The sequence below is a fragment of the Falco cherrug genome, chromosome 2 (genome assembly GCF_023634085.1).
Source record: "Falco cherrug isolate bFalChe1 chromosome 2, bFalChe1.pri, whole genome shotgun sequence".
NCBI lineage: Eukaryota > Metazoa > Chordata > Aves > Falconiformes > Falconidae > Falco > Falco cherrug.
Genome location: NC_073698.1, coordinates 18,711,769 through 18,736,420, shown reverse-complemented (window position 1 = coordinate 18,736,420; position 24,652 = coordinate 18,711,769). Strand labels below are relative to the sequence as shown.

Genomic DNA, 24,652 nt, shown 5'->3' with positions numbered 1-24,652 from the left:
TCAACCCATGCCTCCTCCATTCATGCAAACACTTGCTGATGGCTTACTACATGTTGGGGTTTTTTTGAAAAGGTAATTTCTGTAGCTGACAAGTTTATGGAAACCACAGGGGATCTAGTCTGACCTGCAGAGCATAGGTTACCAAATTTCACTAGAAAATTCTACCATCAGGTACATTTCATATAGTGAGCTAGAGTTTAACTCTTATAAAGACTTCCACAGCATAGGAATATCATCACATCTCTATCAACACCAATCCCATATCTCAACGTCCAATTTTGAAGCTAAACACCATGATCAAGCCCTTAAACTGAGACCTTTTACAATATTAAGTTCTGGCCTTCACAAAGTCACTCATATAACCTGAATAAAACACATTAGAGGGAGCACCATGATTTGCACATTAATCATCTCAAAAGACAATGTGATGTCAACAACATCAAGGATCACATAAAACTTAGTAGGTCAGCATCAGCACCCTGGTATAAGAAGAAGGTATAAGAAACTGCAATTTGCCCCCTGTCAGCTGGTGACTGGCCATAAAATCACAAAAAAACAGTACCAAAATTAAGACATTTCTCCTTTCCCCTCATGTCCAAGACCTTTTCCATGCTGATCTAAGAGTTAATGTGATCAGTCGCACCTATTAAAGCTTTAAAGAAGGTAACAATGAGGTCAATCGTAACTTTGTTCCTCCTCAACATTTTTATTTAAGGACGCTGAGGGATTAGAAAAAGATCAGAAACTCAGTTTGACTGCAAAAGGAATATTTAAGAAATCTAGCTGCTTTTCTTCTACCCTATTTGATACACTTAAATTTTTCACCTCATTAACAATTTACATTGATAGCCTTAAACCAAATATGATGAATGTTGCTAGATATACAAAAATTAATCTCGTATTACATGCTTGCAGTCATTAATTACCCTGCTTGTAGAGGTATGGCTGGAAGGGAATTTTATTCATAGGCAAATTTAACTCATGAATTGTAGAGCTCCCAAAATTTAAAATGGGGAGGGTGGGGGCACAGATAGGGAGAAAAGATTAGCAATGTTTTTTACTTCTTAAACATGGACAGATGGTCTATTTTTAAAGACTGTTGAAAGAAGATACCCTAGGTCTCAGATACTTGCTTTGAATTATCCCTTTTAGAAGCACTTTTTCCCCCTTAAAGCAAGTAGCAGCTACTGTAGCCCAACATATTTCTATTTTAATCCAACACTTTGAGCAAAAACTCTGAATTTTGGAAATATAAAACAGAACAGAGTTCTATTTTCTGATCTCAAAGCCTAATTTCACTGTGTGTTACTACTTGTTTTTGTTGAAATCATTAGGTCAGTACTTCCCAGCCCCAAGAACAAGTCATCACACAGTTAGGCACAGCTCTATGAGAGTTGCAGAAGGCATCAGCATTGATTTAACAGAAACCCCTCCTTCCCACTGCCAGCAAGATTGTTCTCATATTTACTCTTCTTGATCCACCAGGTCCCCATCATCCTCCCTCCTCCTTTTCATGCATACATCCCCTGCACCTCTTTCCTTCCTCATGCAAGGTCAAAACCACTTCTCCATGGCCATATGCTCACCACGAGCCTCTTCTGCTACCATGTCCCATTACCCATAGGCTTACTGGTCATTCAATTTCTCTTGCTTTTCTTGATTTCCTCTTTTTCCAGCCCTAAATTAATATCCTTCACCGCATCTTTCTTTTTCAGTTGTGCCTCTACTTCACAAAAACCTCCTACAGGGTGCTCAGAGCACCTCACAAGTCTCCAGACATACCTATATTGAGCCTCAAAGCTAACTTCAGAGCCAGAGAACAGACCACTACACTTTTCATTCACACACACCTAAAAGAAATGCGGCTTCAGCAACACTCCCCACTAGAAACTGTCCTTGGCCTCTCCTACTGCACCAAATACACTGGGACATTGCCCAGAAGAGCTCTCGTTGGCACCATCCAAAGTCACAGCAGTTGTGGACAATACAAACCACCATGTCCAGTACTTAAGCCTGCACCCTGGCCAAATCCATTTAGCCTGTAAAGACATGACTGATGTTCCCTAGGCTGGCCCAAGCCAGCATGGGATTAACTGCCACATGCTGCGCTGCACACTGGAGCCATCAATGGCTCTTAATTCTGACACACTCCCTTCAGGCACTCCTAGAAATGTCATTTTGTCCTGAACGCTGTCATCTTCCAAATCTATGTATAGGCATGCTGTTGCCCACTGCTCTTGCCCTTGTGAGCATCCCAGAGTTTTTCACTCTCCTCTTCCTTCTGCTACCTGTCCTAGCTGCTCTCACCACTCACATCAATTAAATTACTATTCTTAGCAATGACTGACAAATCCACTCCCAGCCTGTGCCTGGCTATAATATAATACAATACCGGTGTCTCTGCTATCTGCTTCTGGAAATCACTGCCGATTATAAACTCAAAATTGTGGTCTTTGATGTTGCAGGTTTATCTGTAGTACTTCAGAGCAGTGCCTAAACTTATGTAGCCTCTTCTAGAAAGCTCTGAATGTCAGGACTAGCTAGGCTGTTTGAAACTGCTCTTTGGGTCCTTGTTAACTCCTGTTCAGCTTAAATGCTGGAGAAGAACTTGAAGCAATTTGACTCACTTTCCAAATTTCAGTCCTCTTGCCTTCTTAAGAAAGGCTGAAAACATCTACTATTCCTTACCCCAGTCCTCCAGCAAACACAAACAAGACAGAAATGCAGGAAAGTATTCAGTTAATTTGTGTAAAGATGGAAAATTTTACAAAAACATTTTTAAACCTCCTTGGAGGAAGATAAGGACCTTTTCTATTATTAAAAAGTGAACCAAAAGTCAGGGCAAACAACTGAGACCAGTACTGTGTCCTGAAGCTGACAGAAGCTGGTTACGAAGCTTCAAGCTATGGCAGTTCTTGAGACATTTGTTACCCCAAGAATGTCTTGCTCCTAGCCAGGGAAAGCTTAATCCCCCAAACCGAGACCAAAAAAGTGACCCAGACAGATTATAACCCCTAGAGCACTAAATGGACAGGACAGATTTGCACAAACCTTTTACTTAAGGAAGCAAAACCAAATTGCAACTTTGTAGTCATAAAATGAATGCCAAAAAATGTAACTGTGTAAGTCATCCGGGTTTGCATGGCAAGAATGTGCCAAAATTACATGTGAAAACAGTAACAAAATTTACATTGGAATTGTTCCTTTGCCAGACCACCTTTTAAAGAACTGAATAATGCTGAGATATTAAATGGCCATCCATTATATTTTCAAGTATACAGAACATCTGAAATCTCTATATTAACTTAAAGAAATTATAATATAAAATGTCCTTTATTTCATGAGCCTTAGCGTCTCCTAGTCAAAATCCGAAATAGAGTTTTTAAACAAATTAGCTTCCACACACGGCTAAGTCCCAAAGACCAAATGAAATCCAACCTTCCAAATACATGATCCTTAGCCAGGCTCAAGGCAAAAATCACTTTTTAAAAAAAATTAATTGGTAAAACTTCCTGGATTTTAAGCTGTATTTGAATTACACAGATACAATGTAGATAGAGTACGATGGAAAAGGTTCTAATGTTGCACTTTGTTCTAAACGCACCTCCAAACATTATCCAAACAGCACACTGAAAGTACACTTGGTAAATCAAAACCTGCAAGCCTTAATACATGGCAGAAAAAACAATTCGTATCTCAGCTCCAGTTGAATCAGGTACATATATAGTGTATTTTTTTGTGCCCAAAGTTACTCTCTTCAGTACAGATTAAATTCAAGACTAATCTCCTTAGGATAACTGAAATACTGTAGAAAACAAAGTTCCAAGACGACACTCCCTGAAAAAGTAACTCAAGTAAGAACAAGTCCAATAAACTGGAAAACCAAAAAGGATTAAACTGTGTCTATGTGGTTATCAAATTTACATGTCTAAACCTGGCATACTGAAAACACGAAAAATATTTTTAAAAATCAGTTACCACATGTGATTAGTTGTAGTTTCAAAGGCAAAGACAGACCACCCAATGGACCCTCTGGGTGACTGAATTTTATTCCCAGGCACGTGTCACTGCCACGACCTTAGGGCAAGTTACTATGTGACTCAACATTCCTGCCTACAAAAATCATACTGACTTCTTTTTTTAAGTGTTTTTGAGTTTTGCCGAGGAAAATACTTCGTCAGAAATTATTACTATGGTCCTGTTTCCCTTTTTGAATGTTCTTTCTTTTCCAACCTACTTTGCAGGAAGGGGAAATGACCAAGACCCTAGACCTTCTTCGAATCTTAGCTCTCCTTGAGAGCAGACACTCTGACTCCAGGGGGTCAGATCAGCCATCGATTCCAAAAAATTCTGCACTGATTACCACTGCCAAAAGGATCTGTCCATCTCTGTCAACTTTTATTCTTAAAGCTTAGCTAATCTGGAGTCTAGCTGACATCTTTGGAAAAAGGATCAATACAAAAAGTGATGAATGAATACATAAAAAAAGACAGAAGTGACATCCCCTAGATAAATGGTTACTTAATGATACTGAAAGTATCATTATTAAGTACTTATGCTACAAAACATTGTATTGTCAAGATAACTAAGCCTAGCTAAGGCTACAAGTTGAAATAAAGCAAAATCTTGTTTAAGAAATGTGACACTAAAATACTACCTTTTTGCTACAGGAAGTATGCAACGATTTAGCAATAATGAGAAAATGCCTAAGGTAATCAAATATTTAATAGGTAGTACTGTGACACTAGGTTTTCTTACACTCAGTTGCTGGTAACATTCTCCCACCAGTTCAGCTGTCCACCAGCTTAACGGATTCCAGGAATCTGTCCTTCAGTAGCAACATACACACCAATGAACAAGGCAAGTGTTACTCAATGTCCAACCGCATACCAAAGCTTTACTTCAGACTTTCTCAATAAACTCTTGGGTTTCCCCCTTCCAAGAAACAAACTACCCATAACCATCAAGATTCACTCTCTACTTTGTTACCTGCAGCAACACGTTACTACAGAAGTCAACTCAGAAGTTGCCCTCAAAGGCAAAATGACAGAACATGCACTGCTATGGTCCCAGATGGAGAAGCGTGAGTATCCTGAAATACTTCTCTTGGCACCTCCATTAATGTCCTATGCAAATGCAGAATTGCTAAACACACTTTTCTTCTGGTCCTTGTCTCATAGCATTAGACCAAACAGAGATGGCCCTTTCCAACAAGATGGGATTTTACATGATCCTCCAGCTCAAATCACTGTCTTAGGTCCAGGTTTTACTCATTAGAATCTCATATATTAGAAAGACAATATTAACCATGTTATTGATGTTACCCGGGAGAAACTGAGAATAGTTTCATTGTATTAACCTGGTTCCACTACAAGCAATACACGAATACCACTAGAGGATGCATTTATCAAATATGGACAGAAATATTTCAACATTACCAACATGTGAAAAACAACCTACAAATCCTCTTACATAGCCCTCCCCAACAAATACCAAGTCTTAAACTTCATTAAAAGAGAACTTCTTTAACAAATTCTACTGCTTCCCTCATCAAAAGCTGATGGGTAGAGTCAAGTAGTCATATGTACAAAAGGAACTGGATGAATCTTGTTTATGAATGATGGGTCTCATTTTCTGCTTGGTTTTAGGAAGCTGTATTTACATTTTACACAGCTTTTTAATTCATTTTACATGGAGTGGAGATACTCAGTCAGCTTGGGGAAGTGAAAAACCAGAAGAAACTATAATTGACTTAGTTACCTTCTTTCTCCCCCTTGCACAAAGAAGGGACAATTTACTGCTGCTCAGAAAAAGCAATGCATTTCCCCTATCCTTGTCAGTTCTATTGACCAACACACTGGTGAATAGGCTACATGGAACATGGTTACCAATCTGCTAACTTAGGGCTATCCAGTCCTTAAATCCATGTCCCAACACCCAGTCCTACATACTGCCCCTACAATGTGCAGTGACATGGAGCTAGGGATAATCTAACCACCAGGATTTAGCTGTTTCTGATATGAAATGCAAGAGATTTATGAACCTAGACATCCAGAAGAAAGAAAAATAAAGATCTATACTCCCATTTAAGTGTCAAGGTCATGTTTCTGAATCTGTTACATGACAGGCTGTTTATCAGAAACACACCAATGGAATTCTTGTTGCAGTGAAGCAAATGACAAAAACCACACAGGACGTCGTATGATATCCCTCTGTCATCCTGCACTATGTGCTGAAGAATTGCAGTATGTTGCCATCAATTACAGATCCTCATCCCCACCCCGTGCTTTTCTGTTAATCTACAGGAAACAAAATCTTCTGGTTTATATAATTAAAAACACTGTTTTAAATTAAGAAAAGTTTAACACTGTTAATTTTATTATATATTTACTTCTAACTCAGATTCCACTCCGTTTGTAGTGTTGAAGAGCCTGAGTAACACTGAATCATAAAACTTAACAAGCTTCACCATGCACAAATATAACATAGCACAGGTATGGAGGGCTCATTCAAACCCTCAGATGACTTCAACATTTCTCCTTTCAGACAGAACCTGTAATGTGACAGTAGAGAAATGCATTTCTGAAACTGTATTTGGTATGTGCGGCAAATTTTTGGTAGCAAGGGAGCTACAGGGGTGGCTTCCATGAGAAGCTGCTAGAAGCTTCCCCCATGTCCAATGGAGCCACTGCCAGCCGGCTCCTGGCAGGGCCTGTGGCCCCGTGGGGGAGACCCCGCACCGGGGCTGGGCAGGGGGGGTGAGGACCCTCCCCTGAGGGGCAGGACGGAAAATGGGGAGCAAAGCCAAGCCCAGGAGGGGTGGAGGGGTGGGGAGAAGGTGTTTTAAGATTTGGTTTTATTTCTCATTATCCTATTCTGATTTGATTGGTAATTAATTAATTTTCCCCCAAGTTGAGCCTGTTTTGCCTATGACATTAATCAGTGAGCCATCTCTCCCTGCCCTTATCCCAACCCAGGGGCCCTCTGTTTTATTTTCTCTCCTGTCCAGCTTAGGAGGGGGAATGACAGGGCAACTTTGGCGGGTACAGGGCATCCAGCCTGCATCAACCCACCACAGAAACACGTGAAAACTCCAGGGTCAATGTTTTTGCACGTGAAACAGTCTCACTGAGATGCCTTCAACAATGACTCAAAAATCTTTCTCATACAGCTTCAGAAGAGAAAATAATAGCCTTTAGCAAAGATTTCTGTTCAGCACCTACCTAACAAACAAATGTACACCAAGTCTTGGCAGCAAGAGGATGAGTGTAAAATGAGTTCCTAACATCTAAACAAAGCATTTTCTAGAAACCATTAACATTTCCAAATGAACGTGGAAGATGTGTACATACCTATAGCTGTCCTCGCTTTCTGAATCCTGCTCTTCATCAGAATCTCTGTATTTATCTGGATCAGGAAGAGTACTTGGATCAAACTCTTCTTCACTTCCACTGTGAGCAAGAAAGGCAACTGTCTCCTCTTCAGCCTGTCAAGTGACAAATGGAGAGTTACAAGATAAACAAACAAGTCCATGTGACTCGCCACAAACCTCTTAATAGGGAGGCCACAACAAAAACCACCACCCTCAACTGCAGTCAAAGGCCACCGCTATTGTAGCCAGCAAAACAGAATCATTTCTTTCATTATTAATGCCCTCCTCCAAGGCTGTTTGTTAAAGGTTGAAGAATTTACATTGAAAGTCCACCTTCCCAATATCATCATCTCAAATCTGAGAGATTTGGGCAGCAACTAATGAACAGTCATCTGAGAGTAAGTGTTTAAGTAACATAAAGCTTTACTGTCTCACAGAAACACACTGGCAAAGAGATACGAGCTTGTGGACACATTAATCACTGCTGTAAGTTGTATTTCATGAAATACTCTGATTTAAAACTCATCTGGGTGTCCTTGCAGTTCAAAAGTGAAATGCTGCTTAAGCTGAATTAACTGCTCTAAGGGAGTCTCAGCCATCTACCACAAGTGATGCACGTTCTTCAGACTTCCTCCCAGACCCTCCTCATCCCTCCTCTCTGGGGCTCAGCTTCCCTCTGTCCCTGCAGCATGTCTTGGGATGACATTAGGGAGTCTCCCCAGGGTGTGGGAATGCCTCACTAAATCCTTAACAAACATGGGATAGAAGATGCTGCTACATAGAAGTCTTGGATAATATAATAAAGCTGACTGCTTTTGCAGATACGGGTTCTGCTCCATGCAGTCCCGAACTGATGGCACCACTTTTGTAAATTTTTGCTAACAGGCATGAAGTTGGACTAGGGGATGCCTATGCAATTGTATATGTACACAAAAATGCAAACAAAAAGCTTACAGGCATTTCTAAGCAACATGAACCCAGGTCCATACCTATTTATGCTGAAAAGCAAAAACAAATGCAAAGAAACTTCAATTAAAGATATCACTACCTTTTGTTTATATATCTAATCAGCATGCACACAGCTGAGTTTCCAAAACAGTACTAATTTAAATGATCATTCATTCTACAAATAATTTCTTATCATTAAATATTTAAAGCTCAATTTTGTTCTGATTTTTCACCATTTCCATCCATCACCATGTTTTAAAAGAACACTGTCTTTATGTGCACAAACCTCACCATAAAAAAAACCTAATTAAAACAAAAACTGCACCAAAGCTCCCTTTTGTATCTGCATATAGAGTGAGTGAAAGGAAATGAGCTGGCGAAGGGTAACATTAGTCAGCACTGCAAGAGTCTCTTATTGCTTGTCCAGAGACACTTCTGCAGCACACTGAAAGCAAGCAAAAGAACAGGCTAAGAGCCAGATCTGCAATCAGAAGGCAGAAGAAAAACATATTAAACACACATTTTGTTCTTAACTGATTTGAAATACCAGTAAAGGTAATTCTATAGCTGGGTGTATGCAATCACTGGAAGCATCATCAGACGCAGCAGCACTGTAAAGTGCCCAAGGTAACATAACCACTAACTGAAAAGCATGTTGGTTACCAGGAACTTCCAATGCTATTTCACAGTAATGGTTATTTCGTTTTTGTGGGGTTTTTAAAGAATTTTTTGCTTACAAAAAATATATTCTAGCTCATCTTTTAGTACAATATTAGCATTACTGATTCAACAGAAAACAGAAAAAGGTCACCTTTTTGTTAATGAATTTCCACATATGAGAAGCATTCTTCATTAAATTATAGTACATTTAAATTTCTTTAAACATTAAATATTTGCTCTTTACTTGTATTGAAAGAATAGGTGCAATGGGAGGGAGAACCAGTGCATATCCATCATATATTTAAAAGAGAGAATTCTTATTCAAAGCTGTTTATGGAACAAAGTATTTTTTAATATGTATGTGTGGCACTATGCAACAGAGTTCTTAATACTAACATTTAATGGCAGTTATCTTTTCAGACTTGGGCTGTTCATTCATATTCTCAGTTACGTCAGTAAAATGTTGAGACTTCATTGTTTCCTAAGTTTTGTCATTTATATATGCACATACAAGACAATTACACAGAGATCAAACCTTTGTTTTCATTACACATTCATAATCATTTTTTCCAGCAGAAAATCTGCAGAGTTGTGTTCAAGGTAATGCTTACTATAACAAAAGAAATAATTGGTAGCAACGCCTCTCTAATTCCTCAGGAATCATGAGGACATATTTCTTGTATCACCAGTTACATAGTCATTAAAATATTTGTATGACCCTGAAACTGTTAAGAACTTGAACATGAACATTTATCATCCACAGCTGAACAACAGAATCTCATTATTTTTCCCCCCTCTTGCTTCAAATGTCTATCAGCGAGTCAGGAAGATGAAATCTTGTGACTTAACTTTACATTACTCACCACAAGAGCTGGAGAAAAAAAGTGAAGTCATAGTTCCTGGAAAAGTTCTCCAGAAACAAAGAGGATGCAATGTACAGACTCAGGATTCAATCCTTCCTAAGGCAACTGCTATCACAGAAGAGATTAACTGAAGAACACATTTTGACCACCTGTACTTTATGCCTAAAGTCAGTGACAATGTGCTTTGGAATGTGTATTTATTACAAAGTTCAACTGTGGAAGGAAACCCATTCAGACATCAAATCAGGCCGGTCAGGAGAACAGAAATCAGTGGAAATCACCTTGCTATTTTAATTCAGCTCTTGGGTGACAAGCCACCTCTTGTTTTATACCAGGTTGCCCCCTGTATTTTGCAGTCTAGTTCCACAGAAACTTTGCACAAAGACTTTCAGTTTGAACATGGCACTGAGATGAAAATATTTCGGCATTTGCATAGTCTCCCTCTGCAGCATGAAAAAATTCTTCTTATGCAAACTCAACATTTTAGAAAAATTCAGCAAAATTTCTGTGCTGAAGGTTTTGGAAACCTCATTGCCTTCAACCTTCCACGCTGTACCAAGTCGACAATGATCACACTCTACCTTACTGTAGTCATTTTGGAAACACGCACCAGATGAGGCAAACAGGACAGGTTCCTCTAGAGCTTTTGCCCTGCTTCTCAACAGAATACCTTCAATTCAACTTCTAGTTGTCTTTGTAACAAGGCATAACGACAATGTACTCTCTTTGTAAAGGCTGGATGGCTGGTGGAGCTCAGGTAAATGTGTCAGGCAGGCTTAAGAGAAACTTAAAATGAAGAAACTGATGTACCTTTTTAAGAAAGCAGAGACTCAAGGAACTCAAATGTTCAAACTAGCAGAATGATGTTTCCTTTCTACCAGGCATTAAGCACTTAGGTGTAAATAATCTATTACCATCAGATAAAAAGGGAGAACTGAAAAAAACATACCATGAAAACCTGCACAGGTACAGAAAGTGTTGTGTTTTCCAAGATTTAATTTATAGAATACGTATTTGTTATGGTATTTATATCTAATTTACTAAGGGTTTTTTATACAATTAAATTGTCTGGAGTTGCAATTTTTAAGTTCAACCCTTTAAGCAATTTATCAGCTCCTAGCATCCAGGTGGAGGGGGGAGAAATAATTGTTTAGGCACCATCAGTTCTGTTCATAGTACTTTATAAAGGACAGTGGGGCAATTATTTCTGACCAGCTAAAACCAACACCTTTAAGGTTTGTTTAGAAGTTGATCAGACTTGATTTGAATCCATCAACAGCCATGCTTGAACAACATTCAGTTCCTTTCGAATGATGCCACCCTTTAGCTTTTGCTAATAATATGGCCTCTCCCAGTAAGTGCTGTTTGTGATTTTAGTGCTAAGAAACTGGAAGCATTAAATACTGCTAGGAGGTTACCCTACACACATACACCACTGTTAAAAATTCAGCACATTACAGTTTGTATAAAAAGATACTTCAAAATATAATGCCTTTCATGATCTGACAGCATTCTGAATTTTATTAATTTTCTTCTTTTTGACAGTTATTTTTCAGGTAAAAATGGGAGCTCATGCTGCATCATGTTTATGAAGGAACATATTCACCAGAGAGGTTTTGTAGCATTCCCTTTAAAACGTCTTACCCTGGATTCACCTGATTGCCTCGCAGTTTGTGTTTGTGGGGTTTTTTTTTAAATAGCTTGTACCCCAACCCACAATACTGTGTCCCCAGCTGATACATGGTTGCTCTGATATTTCATCATCTACATTGCCCCAAAGGAATACAGCTATTTTGGCAGTTCACAAATAGAAATACAGCCTTTGATGTAGCTGGGGTGTTTGATCCAACAGTTGCTTTGAAGATCAAGATACTGAAAACTCACTGGGAGCCAGTGGAGCAAACCAAGTGCTGATCAAACCTACAAAGAGCTGCCTAAACCATGCTGAAACTGGGCAGCTATGCTCCATACCACCTAACACTTACCAATAGCCTTCAAATCCAGAGAGAAAGCATCACTTCCACCAAGGGAAGGATCTTGCAAGCTAAGAGGGGAAAAGCCACCTTTTGTCCACGTTTCTAAGATGTGTGCAGTGGTATGTAAGGTTAGCCTTCATGAGCTGTGACCAAGTCATGCGAGCTTTCTTCCTCTCATCATCTACGCTCTGTTACCTGCATCAACACTGAACATTAATTACAATTGGTGACGGGTCCATTCCACAATTAGTTTTGCCACTCCTCCTAGGCTCGCTTCTTCTTATGGATCTAAGTAGGATTGGGTATACAGAAGGGTGGCAAGAACAGAGATCAGGTTGTTGTAGGACTTTCTGTCCTCTTGGGTCTGAAGTACACAGGTGCATTCAAGGCACACCACAAAAAGGAGGTGATGTGGATTTGAACAGGGTCAGCTGTTTCAGAAAGGTTGGCCAAGTTCCATGGGTCTGGCCAGAAAGACTGGAAACCAAAGACTGAAGAAACCAAGGTGGCCAGTTGGACAGACAGACGTAGCCTTTGCACCAAGATGATCTAACTGATCTTCAGGCTCTGGGAGGAGTTAGCCATAGCTCCTGGTTTTCACACCACTTTACAGAATATTATTCTTGGTTTTCAGTAGAAGGGACAGATAACTCTAAGCTTCATCTCCAAACCATTCACCCTTCCCAATCACTGGCAGTCACACCAAGACTCAATTTCATCCACCCGTTCTTTGTTCCTTTTTAAGCAACCTGGTATCTTGAATAATACAATTAGCCTAGTTTAGACAGCAGAAACTTGCTTTTACCAGTGGTCTCAAATAACGTACGTGAAAATACTTGATTTTCTTTCTTGGCATTCCTAAATGCCCCACATTTTGTGGTCAGTGAACGGGCAAGTCTGCGTTCCAAACTAGCATACACTGGTGCATATATACTGACATTGAAATCTTTGCTGTATAACTACAGTAAAGCAATTTGTGCTGGAAATGGCTCCTGCCACACGAACAGTTCAGAACCATTGAAAACACAAAAACGTAGAAATTTCCACACATGTACTTCTGGGTTTTTTTATATTAGTAAAGCTTCTGTCATTTTAATAGTAGTATACGTTTTATCCATAGACTTGATCTCTACAAAGTACTCATAGTTCATACCAGAATTAACAGCAACATAATGAATGTATATATAGAAAGACAATATAATCTGGTAAATTTACAATTACAAACTCATCTACATCACAATGAAAGGCTGAGGACTTCTAAATCTACTCAAAGACTTTTTTTTTTTTTAATGTATTTGTTCTTATCTGCACTTGAATTACAATGGGTATGTCTCACAACTAGACCTTATCCTCTTCAGTTTTTTATTTGCTCTTAGAAGACCCATGTAGAATACTTCTTGTAAAGCAAGACTCTTCAGGTTGTTACTAGCCACAATTATTGATGGTATTTTAACAAAAGGGTAAGCTAATAAAATTCTAGTGGAAAAGGTCAGAATAAAACAACTATTCTGTTAACTTGAATATAATTCATGTTACAGACATGAAAATACAACTTAAAAGAAACTAAGCTTCTAGATGGGTAGCACCCACTAAAATATATGAAATTTTGATAAGCAGAAGGACTTAACCTTCTGCATATACTCTTGATTCTAGAGATTGCTTGATTTCACAGGAGTGCAAGCTAATAGTTCCAGTGTAATAATATATGGGCATGAGCACACAGTTGATTTATTTGCTGTAACAGATCAAATCCAGGATTTTTAGTACCATAAACAAAGTCTCTGGCATTTGAGTTAACACAGTAGTAGCTTCATCTCTGGCAAAGTATAAAGTTTCCTGCACCTGTCATGGCAGCAGCTATACAGAGGTGCTACTACCATGCACACTAAATCCCTGGCTGAAACAAAATTGATGTAAAGCATTTAATAATGCAAAGGCTTCAAACCAGAAAAGTCTAAACAATTTTTATTTTGAAATCTTTCTAATGCTAAGTTGTCAGGTATCATTTTGCTTGCAAGTAAGCAAGTAGTACAGGAAAAAAAAAGGGTCTTATTTGCTGTGCCTTATAAAAAGAAATGAGTACAAAAGTCTGGGAGAATTAAACATGCCAACACACATGTCCACAAGGCTAAGGCCCTCTCAAAAAAAAAAACCAAAAAACCCCCCAAAAACCCCAAACAACAAACCCAGAAAATTATAACGCAGAACACTGTTTTTAAACTTATATTCTCCTCACGTAATCCTTGGACTGTCTCTTTACACTCTCTCTTTCTCTCCACTTTTAGGTTCACAGCAGTCATGGCTGTCAGCTCAAACACAGAAAGCAATTCTCCAAAGTAGTCTCTGTGTTCAAACATTTCAACACATCAGTCTTCTCTAGGGAACCACAGCATACGTCCACAGAGACAGTGCCTACACAAGAGAATTTTCTCCGTATTGCTTTCTGAACAAGCCTGAAGGAACTGCATCCTCTGCTGTGATGCAGCAGAGGTGTCCCACCATCACCACTCCTCACAGCAGAAACTGGGAGCAGAAAGCACCCTTTGCTTAGTGCCATGTATTTTTCAAGAATGAACAGATCAACAGCAACACTGACGTGAAATAATCAGAAGGGAAACCTCAGAAGTCACATGATTTCTGTAAGCTGGTTAGTTCTGCTCTTTTTCTTGAAAGAACTGATTAGTATTCAGTATGCAACACTGACATTAAGCACTTGTCCTACAAGACCTTCATGTTTTCACTGTACTGCTTAACTCACGTAGTCAAAATGATTCTACAAAATACATATGTAAAATAGCACGTTTACAAGGAGAAAAATATGAATCAAATTAATTCCTCACAGTGAAAGTTATTTGAACTGCTACTGGTGCTCCTAAATACAGAATTGAGGAAAAGAAACTCAGAAGTAGCATTGCTGCTCATGGCACCGACTCAACTGCTTGCTGTGTGAACAAGACCTTGTCTGCCTTCATTCAGAACCTATTTAGCAGCAGCAATAGATTCACATTTGTTCAAATATGCAAACAAGTAACGAGTAAATCAGAAAGCACCTGACTGATGCTGCACACTTGCAGGGTCATTTACTATTTTTTTGTTGTTGTCAAATCCACCTTCCCAAGCCATGAATCCCTTTCTACAGAATTCTGCAAAAAGACAACTCCTGACCAAAGAGCCTAAGGGTCAAGTAGAAGACAAAAAGGAACAGATGAAGAAGGACAAGGAAGCAAACTGCCTGGGGAAGATTAAGAGCAATGGGCATGACACAACAGGAGACCTGCCCTCTCCTATTTCCACAGGCATGGCTGCAAAGGGGATCCTGGATAAAGATACTAAAAAAGCTTCTGAGGCAGACTAGCAGCCATCCACCAGCAGACAGAAAATCATAATATCCCTTGACAGAAATTTTATATATATGAATGAAGAGGAAAGACATATCTTAAAATGTCAAGTAGGAGAAACAATAAAGATTTATATGAGGCAAGATCTTCTAGACCAACTAATTGAAAGAAAAATATTTTTTCAGGTCTAAAATAATGTAAAGCAACTTCAAAGAAAAAAAAAAAAGATGACTTGCTGAGAGTTAGTGTTACTCAGGGAACTGAGATAAAATGTAGCATCACGTGTGCAATAGTGCTGAGGAATGTCAGTACAGGGAGAAGCTACAGAAGGGTTCTCTTCAGGAAAGAAAGCGCATGTAATTTGTCATCTGTGGAAAATGAAAGAACAAAAGAAGCATTAAGAAAGATTTAGATAAGCACCACAAAGTGACCACAGCAATACTAAGGCATAGGCTAAAGTGAGAGATAGCAGTGATATCCATAGTAACTGCTTTCTTGAGAATCGGCCAAGCCACGAAACATCAGCTAAGATTCTAATTCGGACAGAAAGGTAGAGCTGGCGTAGAGAGCCTGAGATAAGACTCATTAGTACAATTTGTATTCATAGACAGGATTTCTCCACTAAGAGGAGGAAAAAAGCAAAAGGCAGAGCTGTTCAAAACGCTGTTAAAGAGACTGAAGACTACGAGATTCCTGAAATTACAAACTATGAACTACTAGAGAAGACAGACATCAAAACAGAGGGTGGTCACATCTGCAAAGCCCCTAAAAATTGGAGCAGATGTGGAAAAACCAAGTGAACAAGCAACAGGTGAGAAGAGGCTGATTGTCAGGGCTCTCAGAGAAGAGGAGCTGTGTTAAGAGGGAAATCACAGAGCAGTTGCTAAAGAATAGGATGGATGATGTCTATTGAGTAGAACTGAAACATGCCTGCTACATTGCCGATGAAAAGAAGGGCATGAAGAAATGTGGCAGCTTGACAGGTAAGAAAGGCCAGCGTGGGAATGGGAATCAAAGATGAACAGGGAAGAACCATAAGGCAAAGGTGAAAGGGACAAAGAGGAAGACTGTTGAGAGATCTGATGGAGATGACAGAGTGCTGACAAATGGAACCATGACGGTGAGAAAAGCTGACTGAAGTTATTTAAAAAACAGGAGAGAGTAGGAAAGAGGAAGAGTAAAAAGGCATGAGAACAGCACTGAAGCTGACTGAGAAGGAGGTAGAAAACCAGCAAACAGCTAGCAGCAGATATAGAGCAATTAAATCAACAGCAAGCAGAACTAGGGAACATGTGGCTGAACACCCAAGGGCACCTCTTCACATGGCAAGTGGCAAAGCCAATAATGTTTTGCCAAAGAATACAGAAGATGTTAAGAGTTTACATGGGCTCAAAAGGTATGTAGGTAACTAATAAAAATCTGTCAAGGACAGCAAGTATAGCAGCGCTCTGCCTTTGCCCCTCAAAGGCCCTGAGCTACCGAGCTCCTCGGCCAGGTAGTGTAACAGGATCACAGTTTGAAAATTACTCTGCAGGTATGACTGCAGATTTTCCTGCAAACCAACTAGAAAGTACTGCCAGATCTGACAGGCAGAAGGAAAGAAGGTCATTTCAACATGTAGTCATTTATGGAAGCCATTTTTTCCCCAGCGCTGTACTTTTTTCTATCAGTCTTGTAGGGCTTCTTGCACAAACATTGCAGTTTATTAAATGAATCTGGTGAAGACAACTATCATCTCATTCTCAGCACAAAACCAAAATGTTTCAAACAATGCAATGAGGGGAAAATTGCAGGTTTAGACAACTTTCCATCAAAAGCCTAAGCTGGTGCCTAATTATATTCATTAAATGTATCAGTGGTGATCACATGCAATGGCTCACTGAGGAACCCACACTGTTCTACCTCAGTCTTTGGGTTTTGTACTGCTGCCAAAATGCTCTACCCTATTTCCAGTGACTGAGTAACAACTTCTGGCTTTAGTAACCAAAATACAAGTGGTATGCAAATATTAAGAGTAGAAGAACAGGCACTCATCTGTAAGTGTAATTAGTGTATTATAGCTTTCTAACTGACTTCCTGCTACCCCTTGAAAGTTCATACTTGCAGCAAATCAATCTCAAATATGCCGTAAGCATTGAAGGCATCTTTACAAATTTTAATCTAGGAAACAGCAATTTTCAGCTAAGGGCATATTATACCTTGCAGTTGTTCATTCGCTTGCCTATTCATTTCAACAACACCTGAAAAATCTTTATACTGCATAAATAATGTATTATATCCATAACAACAGCATACAGTACACTATATGATTGATTACCTTGGCATTTAGCTCTTGTGGGAATAGCTTTTGTGAAACATGGCTCTATCAGACTCCCTGAAAATTACATTTTGGTAAAACTGTCTGAATGATCAAGCTTAGGTATGGCTAGACATAATGTTATTAACATTGCACAGGCAGGTACAAATCGAACTTTTCATACTGTACCAAAACAATGCTATTTTACATTTGTTTCTCGAGGAATCAGAGATAGCAAAGTCAGAGTGGATCAATTTACATCAGTGAATTGAATCATTAATTATAAACCTGATTAGAATCAACATACTCTTAATTCACAGTGGTTTACACAAGTAAACACTGCTACTTTTGCTTTTATTTCAGTATTCTAAGGCACAGTTGTTTTACACTGGACTTTACACAAAATTTGGTGCTTTTTTATGCTACTTTAAGTCCCATTTTTTCCTTTGATGATGAGTTCCATAATGATTTTAGCAAATTATAAAAGAGCCACCACTTATCTGCCAAGTGATTACCATTCATTTTTTAATCATGGTTAGTGTCAAGTTGACTCTTACTCCATCTAAAATTGAAACAGATTTCAACCAGATTTTACTTATTTTTCTAAAATGCATATCATATATTATTTGAAAGTTACTAATTAATAGTTTAAGTAGAAGCATCTTAAATACAGCAGATACATGGAAGAAAAGTTAAGTTCATCCAAGCAGGTGCTATATTGCAAATTTAACATTTATGAAGGTATACATTCTCTGCTGCTAACAAAATTTACTACTTCTGAGCTTCCTATCTTAGGAGATTTTGGTAAGGCTAAGAGCCTCAAACCTAATTTATATTCACAGACTGAAAAAGGATTGCAAGAATAAACAAAAGTAAGCAGTTCCTCAAATCCTAGTAAGTTTTTCAGCTTTTAACTGTGCATTGAATTGAACTTAGCAAATATATCTAAATAAGAAAATACTCTTTCAGAACCAGGAAAGGATACAACTTCTTAGGAAAACACAGTTAACTTTCCCAGTTAATGACTGTTCTCCGAATCATATCACTATCTGAAACTTTATCAGCAACTTTATTTCTTGAACTGTTTATTTTTAGACTATTCTAGGGGTTTTTTTTCATACATCTCTCCTTAATACCTTCATTTTACCCACCATTTTTAAGTTCTCAAAAAGAAAAGAATGTATCTAACAAATTAAAGTAGGTATTTAAATACTGTTTTGGTCTTTTTACTGAGCTGTTGAGTTTTATCCATCATGTTACCAATAATTAGAAGATGGTCGCCCCCCCCACATTCCCCAATTACTTGCAACATACATACAAAATGTCAAGGAAAGGGAGAATAAGAAGGATAAATGTTAATCTTATTGATTTAAAAATAGATTGTAGCACGCTTAAAAAGCTGTCAGGAAAAGTAATTTTAGCCTAACTTTACTGCTCATTATGAACTCCAGTGCAAACAGCTCATTTGCTCTACTGACTTTTTGGCATTACACAATCTGCTTGCAATTATGACTTGCCATACATTAGTAAATACCGGAAACAGAAATAGCAAACTGAAAACAGGATCTACTAGCTTGAGTGTAGACATATTGCCAGTACTCATTAATTCACTCCCACAACACTTTCAAAGGCGTAAGCTTTTATTACCCTAATAGACCTCCACCAGCAACAGAATTTAGTACAGCTCCATGCCACGCTTTCTTTATAGGCCACGCTGATGAAAAGCACTATCTTCACTACCAATAAAAATAAATCCATCAAATAAAACATAAGCCTGACGCTGTATAATATTCATGAGTTATTCTGTAAAGTTTAGGCTCTAACTGCATTATATTATCATCCTCCAGAACCTTTGCTTGTTTTAAATTGTTTAAATTAGTAAAATTAATTTATTCTGCATTTCAGATTTGCTGTAAGGAGTTCAAAGACTAGCTGAACTGCTGCAGCAATAACTTCTTGAGGTTGTCAGCAACTGGATGACTGCTTAATCTCACTACCCTGATAACTTCAGTACCCACAGACAAATACTGTTACGTGCCCTCTGACAGAGGAAGAGCCCAGTGAATGGCCGTGTTCCAAAAGTCCAGAAACTGCCTCTCACCTTCCTAGTTGGGACATCTATCCTGACACAGAAGCCTCTTCGATACATGCTACAGGGCAACTGTTTCAACAGAAAACAAAGACTTCCAGAAAAACAGGGCTGGTGGCCACTGACTCCATCCCGCTCCCCAGTGAAGAAGGTATAATTTCATCATTCCTGCCTTTGGTTTTGAAGCCCTCAGTAACGAGGCTCCTACAGTCTCATCACAAACTTACTAGCTAATCTCACTGTTGGAATGTATTTCTAGAGTCTACACTGAACTTCCTTGTTACAAACCTGTTACTTGTTAGGCCAGCCTGAAAACAGATTGCTCATTTACTCACTAAGTATTTGATCTATTTCCTCACTTTCTCTCCTTTAGATCTTACCAACTATCATACAGCTCACCAGCCTGGATAGGTTTGAAGAATGCTCGTCCAGTCTGCTGAAAACTGAGAAGCAGAGCTAATGCTTGTCCTGCTCAAGGACAAAAAGACTCCATAAGTCTACTTTCTGAATAGATCGCGAGTTAAAAAAAAAAAACACAAACAAATCTGCCAGATGGTCTGGCACCCAGCCAGCAGGCAGACTGACTGATCAGTCCAACAAGAAATGCTCATGTTCTCATATATGAGGTGAAACATAGCAACTGGAAAAGCAAAGTGTATGAGCAGGATGTGGGAGAGGAGAACTGCCACCAAGCAGTGACCTCACAGAGGTCCATGTCAGCCACCCGCTTCAGCTGGTCTCACCTGCTCCAGGCAGCACCGTCCACCCCCTCCAGTCTTTGTGGAGCACTGAAAGCCTTCACACAGCATAAAACAGGTAAAAATCAAAATGCAGGAAGGTCCACATTGTTTTCATATTGAAAAAATTCAAATCGTACAGTTACATCTTTAACAAAACCTCCACAGCAGGTTTGGTTTCTGTGCCATACACTCGACTGTATGTATACGACGACATACTGTTCAAACAGCGAGCAGACCTGGGATCCAGAATACCGTGATGTTCTGCTGGTCTTGGAACCACCCCAATGCTGGAACACCAAACTCACAGGCACATGCCTTGGTGTGCTAAGCTATGCACCTCCAGCAAGCTGCTGAGGCACACATACCATTTACTGCATCTCCAAGGTCCCTATGGGATTCCAGCAATAATCTACACAACGCATCAGATTGCAGGATGACACTTCAACCCATATTTTTTGGTTCCGAGGCAAATCATTACTTCTTAAGAAATAAAAAAAAAATCCCAAGTCATCTCAGATTGATGTAAGTGTTTTACCACTGGCAGAAATAAATCTTTAAAAATCTTTCCTAAACCGACACACAGGATTTCCCATTAGCACCTCCTAGAGACACATCCTCAAGATTTATTTGGGTCTGAGAACCTACAAAGGCACATAAAGGATCAATTAGCAGTCACCTGTGTTTACCATTTCAATCTTGACAAAAATCCAAAGGCAGCAACCATAACATACCCCATATATAAAAATTATGATCAATTGCTACTTTCTGCACTACCTGTCATACAATGATTTAGGTTTACATAATTCTTCAACTCTTGACCTAATACTTAAAATGCTATATGAAAACCAATCTTTTTTCCTTTTTTTTTTTTTTTTGACTTAGAAATCTTTTTCATCTGTTACATTAAAGACAAAGAAGCAAAAGAACTGTGACTTTGAAACAATGTTAAAAATTATTATAATTTCAGAGAGGTAGCAGTATTTCTCCATCTGAGAAATGGTAGGCCTTAAGTGCTTGGTCCTCTTTACGTAAGTCACGTTTCTTTTCAAGGTGAACATTTTATCTTTAAAATAAAATTTTTGCTTTCTTCAGGACTACTACTCTTTGCAGCTGAGAAATTTAGGATTTCAGCTTTACAGAGTCACTAAAATTATTTCTGCCTCAGTAGAGGCACCTGATTATAAAATCCAGTTGTGATTTGATTGCATCCACAAACCTATCTCCTCACGCGTGTAAGTTAAATGGGCTACGCTTCCTTTTTAAGTTCTTGCAGTTTCACAAAATTTTCAGAATAAAATTTAATGACCTATTGAAAATAAATAAATAATTTGTTATATCACATTCTACTTGGCATACAATATTAGCACAGAGAATATTTGCTAGAGGTACTGTTAAGTGAAAATCCTTGTTACATTATGCATGACTTCCCAAAGCACTGAGTACATAATATCCGTCATGAAATTCAGAATACGTAACTAAATTTAGAAAGAAGTACACTCAGACCTGTGATCAGCATTCTGACATCTCCAGTTACGAGTTTTAATTAAACTTGCTTTTTGTATTGTCTATTTTCATTAAATGGGCACAGAATCATGTTTTATACATTATGCGAAACTAAAAGAGATAAAAAAGTTGTTTGTAAATGCCTTTTCTTAAAGGGACTTCATAATTCAAGTCACTGTTCTGTAACTTCTCTTCAGAGTCGTGATGAAGAGGCACCACTGCTGAACAGTTCTCTTTGAGGGCTTCAGCTACCTCGCTGGCAATCCGTTTCAGCATCCCAAGTATAGAACAGGCTGATAAATTAGGTCACTGAATGATACCAGGTATGGATTACTTTTTTTGTCAGGAAGTAAATTATCAAAAAATAAACCCCAAAATATTCTTGGGACATCTCTGATGCTTCAGACTAGCTCTTGGATTCCCACAGTTCCTGTCCTTTGGTTCTGAGGATCTCTCGCCACTAAGCAGATGAGGTGTGTCTCTGTATTTTTCCATGTGATACATCACATTTAAGGAATCTTCATAACCCCCAACTATAACAAACAAGAAACACAAAGATGCATCTAGTGAAGCTCAGAAGGCTGACGTCCTAACTGCCCTAAGTGTCTCCTTTCTCTCAGAATCTGCTTCTCCCAGAACAGACAGCAGAAGTGCACAGCAGCAGCCCTGTAAAGCTATCAATTTGCTGTCCTGCGTATGAAAGCCACACAACCTTGATTCTGGATTGTGCCATGGGTTTTGGTATAATCCATAGCTGGTTCAGGTTCATCTCAGCCACCTCTACTGTGAAGGCAGAAACTGCCCAAGAGAAAGGTGGGTCCCCTTCAGTTGCAAGTGGGAGAAACCCTTTCAGCAGGCTAATCCCACCTGTGGCCGCAGGTCTTCCCCACTGCATCTTCCCTGACAAGCAATTCACCTTGCAGCTCTGGAGTCCCATCACTTAATGAACAGAATACCCCACGCACAAATACCATGCAGCTCTGAACGAGCATTAGACACTGTGCCAGCCTGCACACAGTCATGTTAGAAGTGCCTGTATCTTTGCTAGACAGGAGAAGCTGGCAATGCCTGTTAAATCCAGGATCTCAGCCTTGTGAGCACAAAGAACCACTCATCCAACAAAAAACAGCAGCAAATTTATCAGGTATTGTCCCTCTAAATATTACGCTTGCAAAATAAACAGCTTTGAATGGCTCTCAAGCAAGAAATGGAACTAGACTAACTAGCACACCAAATTACCAAAACCAAACAGTACTTCTCAAACAAGGGAAGCCCAGCTTAAAGGAATCAGTATTTTGAGCTTCAGGAAACCTATGAGAACAAGATACTGATACTACGATACGAAAGAGGGGTGGTTTTGTGGTTGGTCTCAGGGTTTTTTTACCATTACAGTGCTTTTCTTCAAATGTTACTCTTTCTACATTTGCCAAGAAACATTCTTATTAGCCTAGTACTGTAGCATTCACTATTTGATCTGGACAAATAACTTTTTGGAACAGTCCAAACCCAAATTCCTTGGAATCAACACATTACATTTACAAACTCTACATTGCTTCCTCTTTGATACCAACCAAATGCACAAACATAGATTTACTGGCTAATCAGTATTAAGCAGAAGCTGAGAGTAACTCTTGTCTTAGAAAAATAGTCTTATAATAAAGCCAGAAAGCTATTCTCCTGCTGGAGAGAAACCTACTTAATATCCAAGAGAAGAAACTAACAATTTCTGATTTATCTGAGCAACTTCGCTCCGTTTCCTGAAATCTGGACAGCTAGAATGCTCCACCAGTTAAAGTTTCAGTACTAATTCAGCACAGACTGTACTTAAAACCTGCCTTTTCAAAATCTCTGAAGTAATCTATACTACCATAAAATTCTGATTTTACATGCGTATTTCCTCTTGCTTTACAGATCAGTAAACAGCCAGAGGTTGTGCATGGCCCTGTCCTGGCACAAAGAATTTCCAACACTTTTTGTGTATAGAGTTGTGCAAACAAGCATCTTGCACAGATGGCAATCACAGGGAAACAAAATATACAGTGCTTGTAACAAGTTTTCAAGAAGTCAAGATTTTGTGCAGAAAACCTGAAAGATCAGTCTTTTAATAATATTTCTTGACTACATCATTCCTATAGCCAACAGATTGTGTGCATATGCTGATGAAATGCTACATATACATAAACAGCACAAATAATAGGAGGTTAATATGTTTTAAAGATCTGTGCTCATAAATTGAAAACTACCATCAAATAACACATGAAGAAATTCAAATATTGGAAAGCTATTTTGGTTGGTTCTAGCTTTGTTGTTTGTGCTTCATTGCTAAAATGATAAATTCATTTTATCACAGACATGCAGTGTACTGCACTTTCAAGATGAGTTAATTTCATTTTGCAAATGTGAATTACTTAGAATTTCAATCTAGAATTTTCCTGGAGAGAATTATGGACAAGCAGTTTGTCAAATTTCTTCTTATCTTCCTATTCCTCCTCACCTTTTCAATCTATTCAGTGCTTTTGATATGGCTTGTATAATGGGTGCTGCAGTCACTACCATTTTGTTAAGGAACACTTATTTGGAAATGAAGATGCACCAATTTATATTCTATACTGTTTGGAAAGAATGAGAAGTGAACCACAATAAACTTCCTGCATGCTAAATAGAGCCACTGACTGCAAGACATACAACTACTGCACCAAAATGTTCTTGCTGCTGCTCCACTGACATCTCTGAATTTGAACAAATGTGGTTCATTAAGCTGAGGCAGAACAAAGACAAAACCGAAATGGAAATTTTCCAAGTGCTCCACTTGCAGGTACCTTATTTATGAACTTTATTTTCTTTCCAATATAGGTAGAATGGCAAGA

General features: G+C 38.7%; 1 protein-coding gene across 1 annotated transcript in view; it reads right to left on the bottom strand.

The window, feature by feature from the left end:
- The window catches only part of DDX10 (DEAD-box helicase 10), a 192,216-nt gene that overhangs the window by 7,196 nt on the left and 160,368 nt on the right, over window positions 1–24,652 (bottom strand). The window contains exon 17 of the mRNA XM_055702317.1: window positions 7,353–7,486. Coding sequence (XP_055558292.1) covers window positions 7,353–7,486 — 134 coding nt within the window. The remainder of the gene's footprint in view (window positions 1–7,352; window positions 7,487–24,652) is intronic.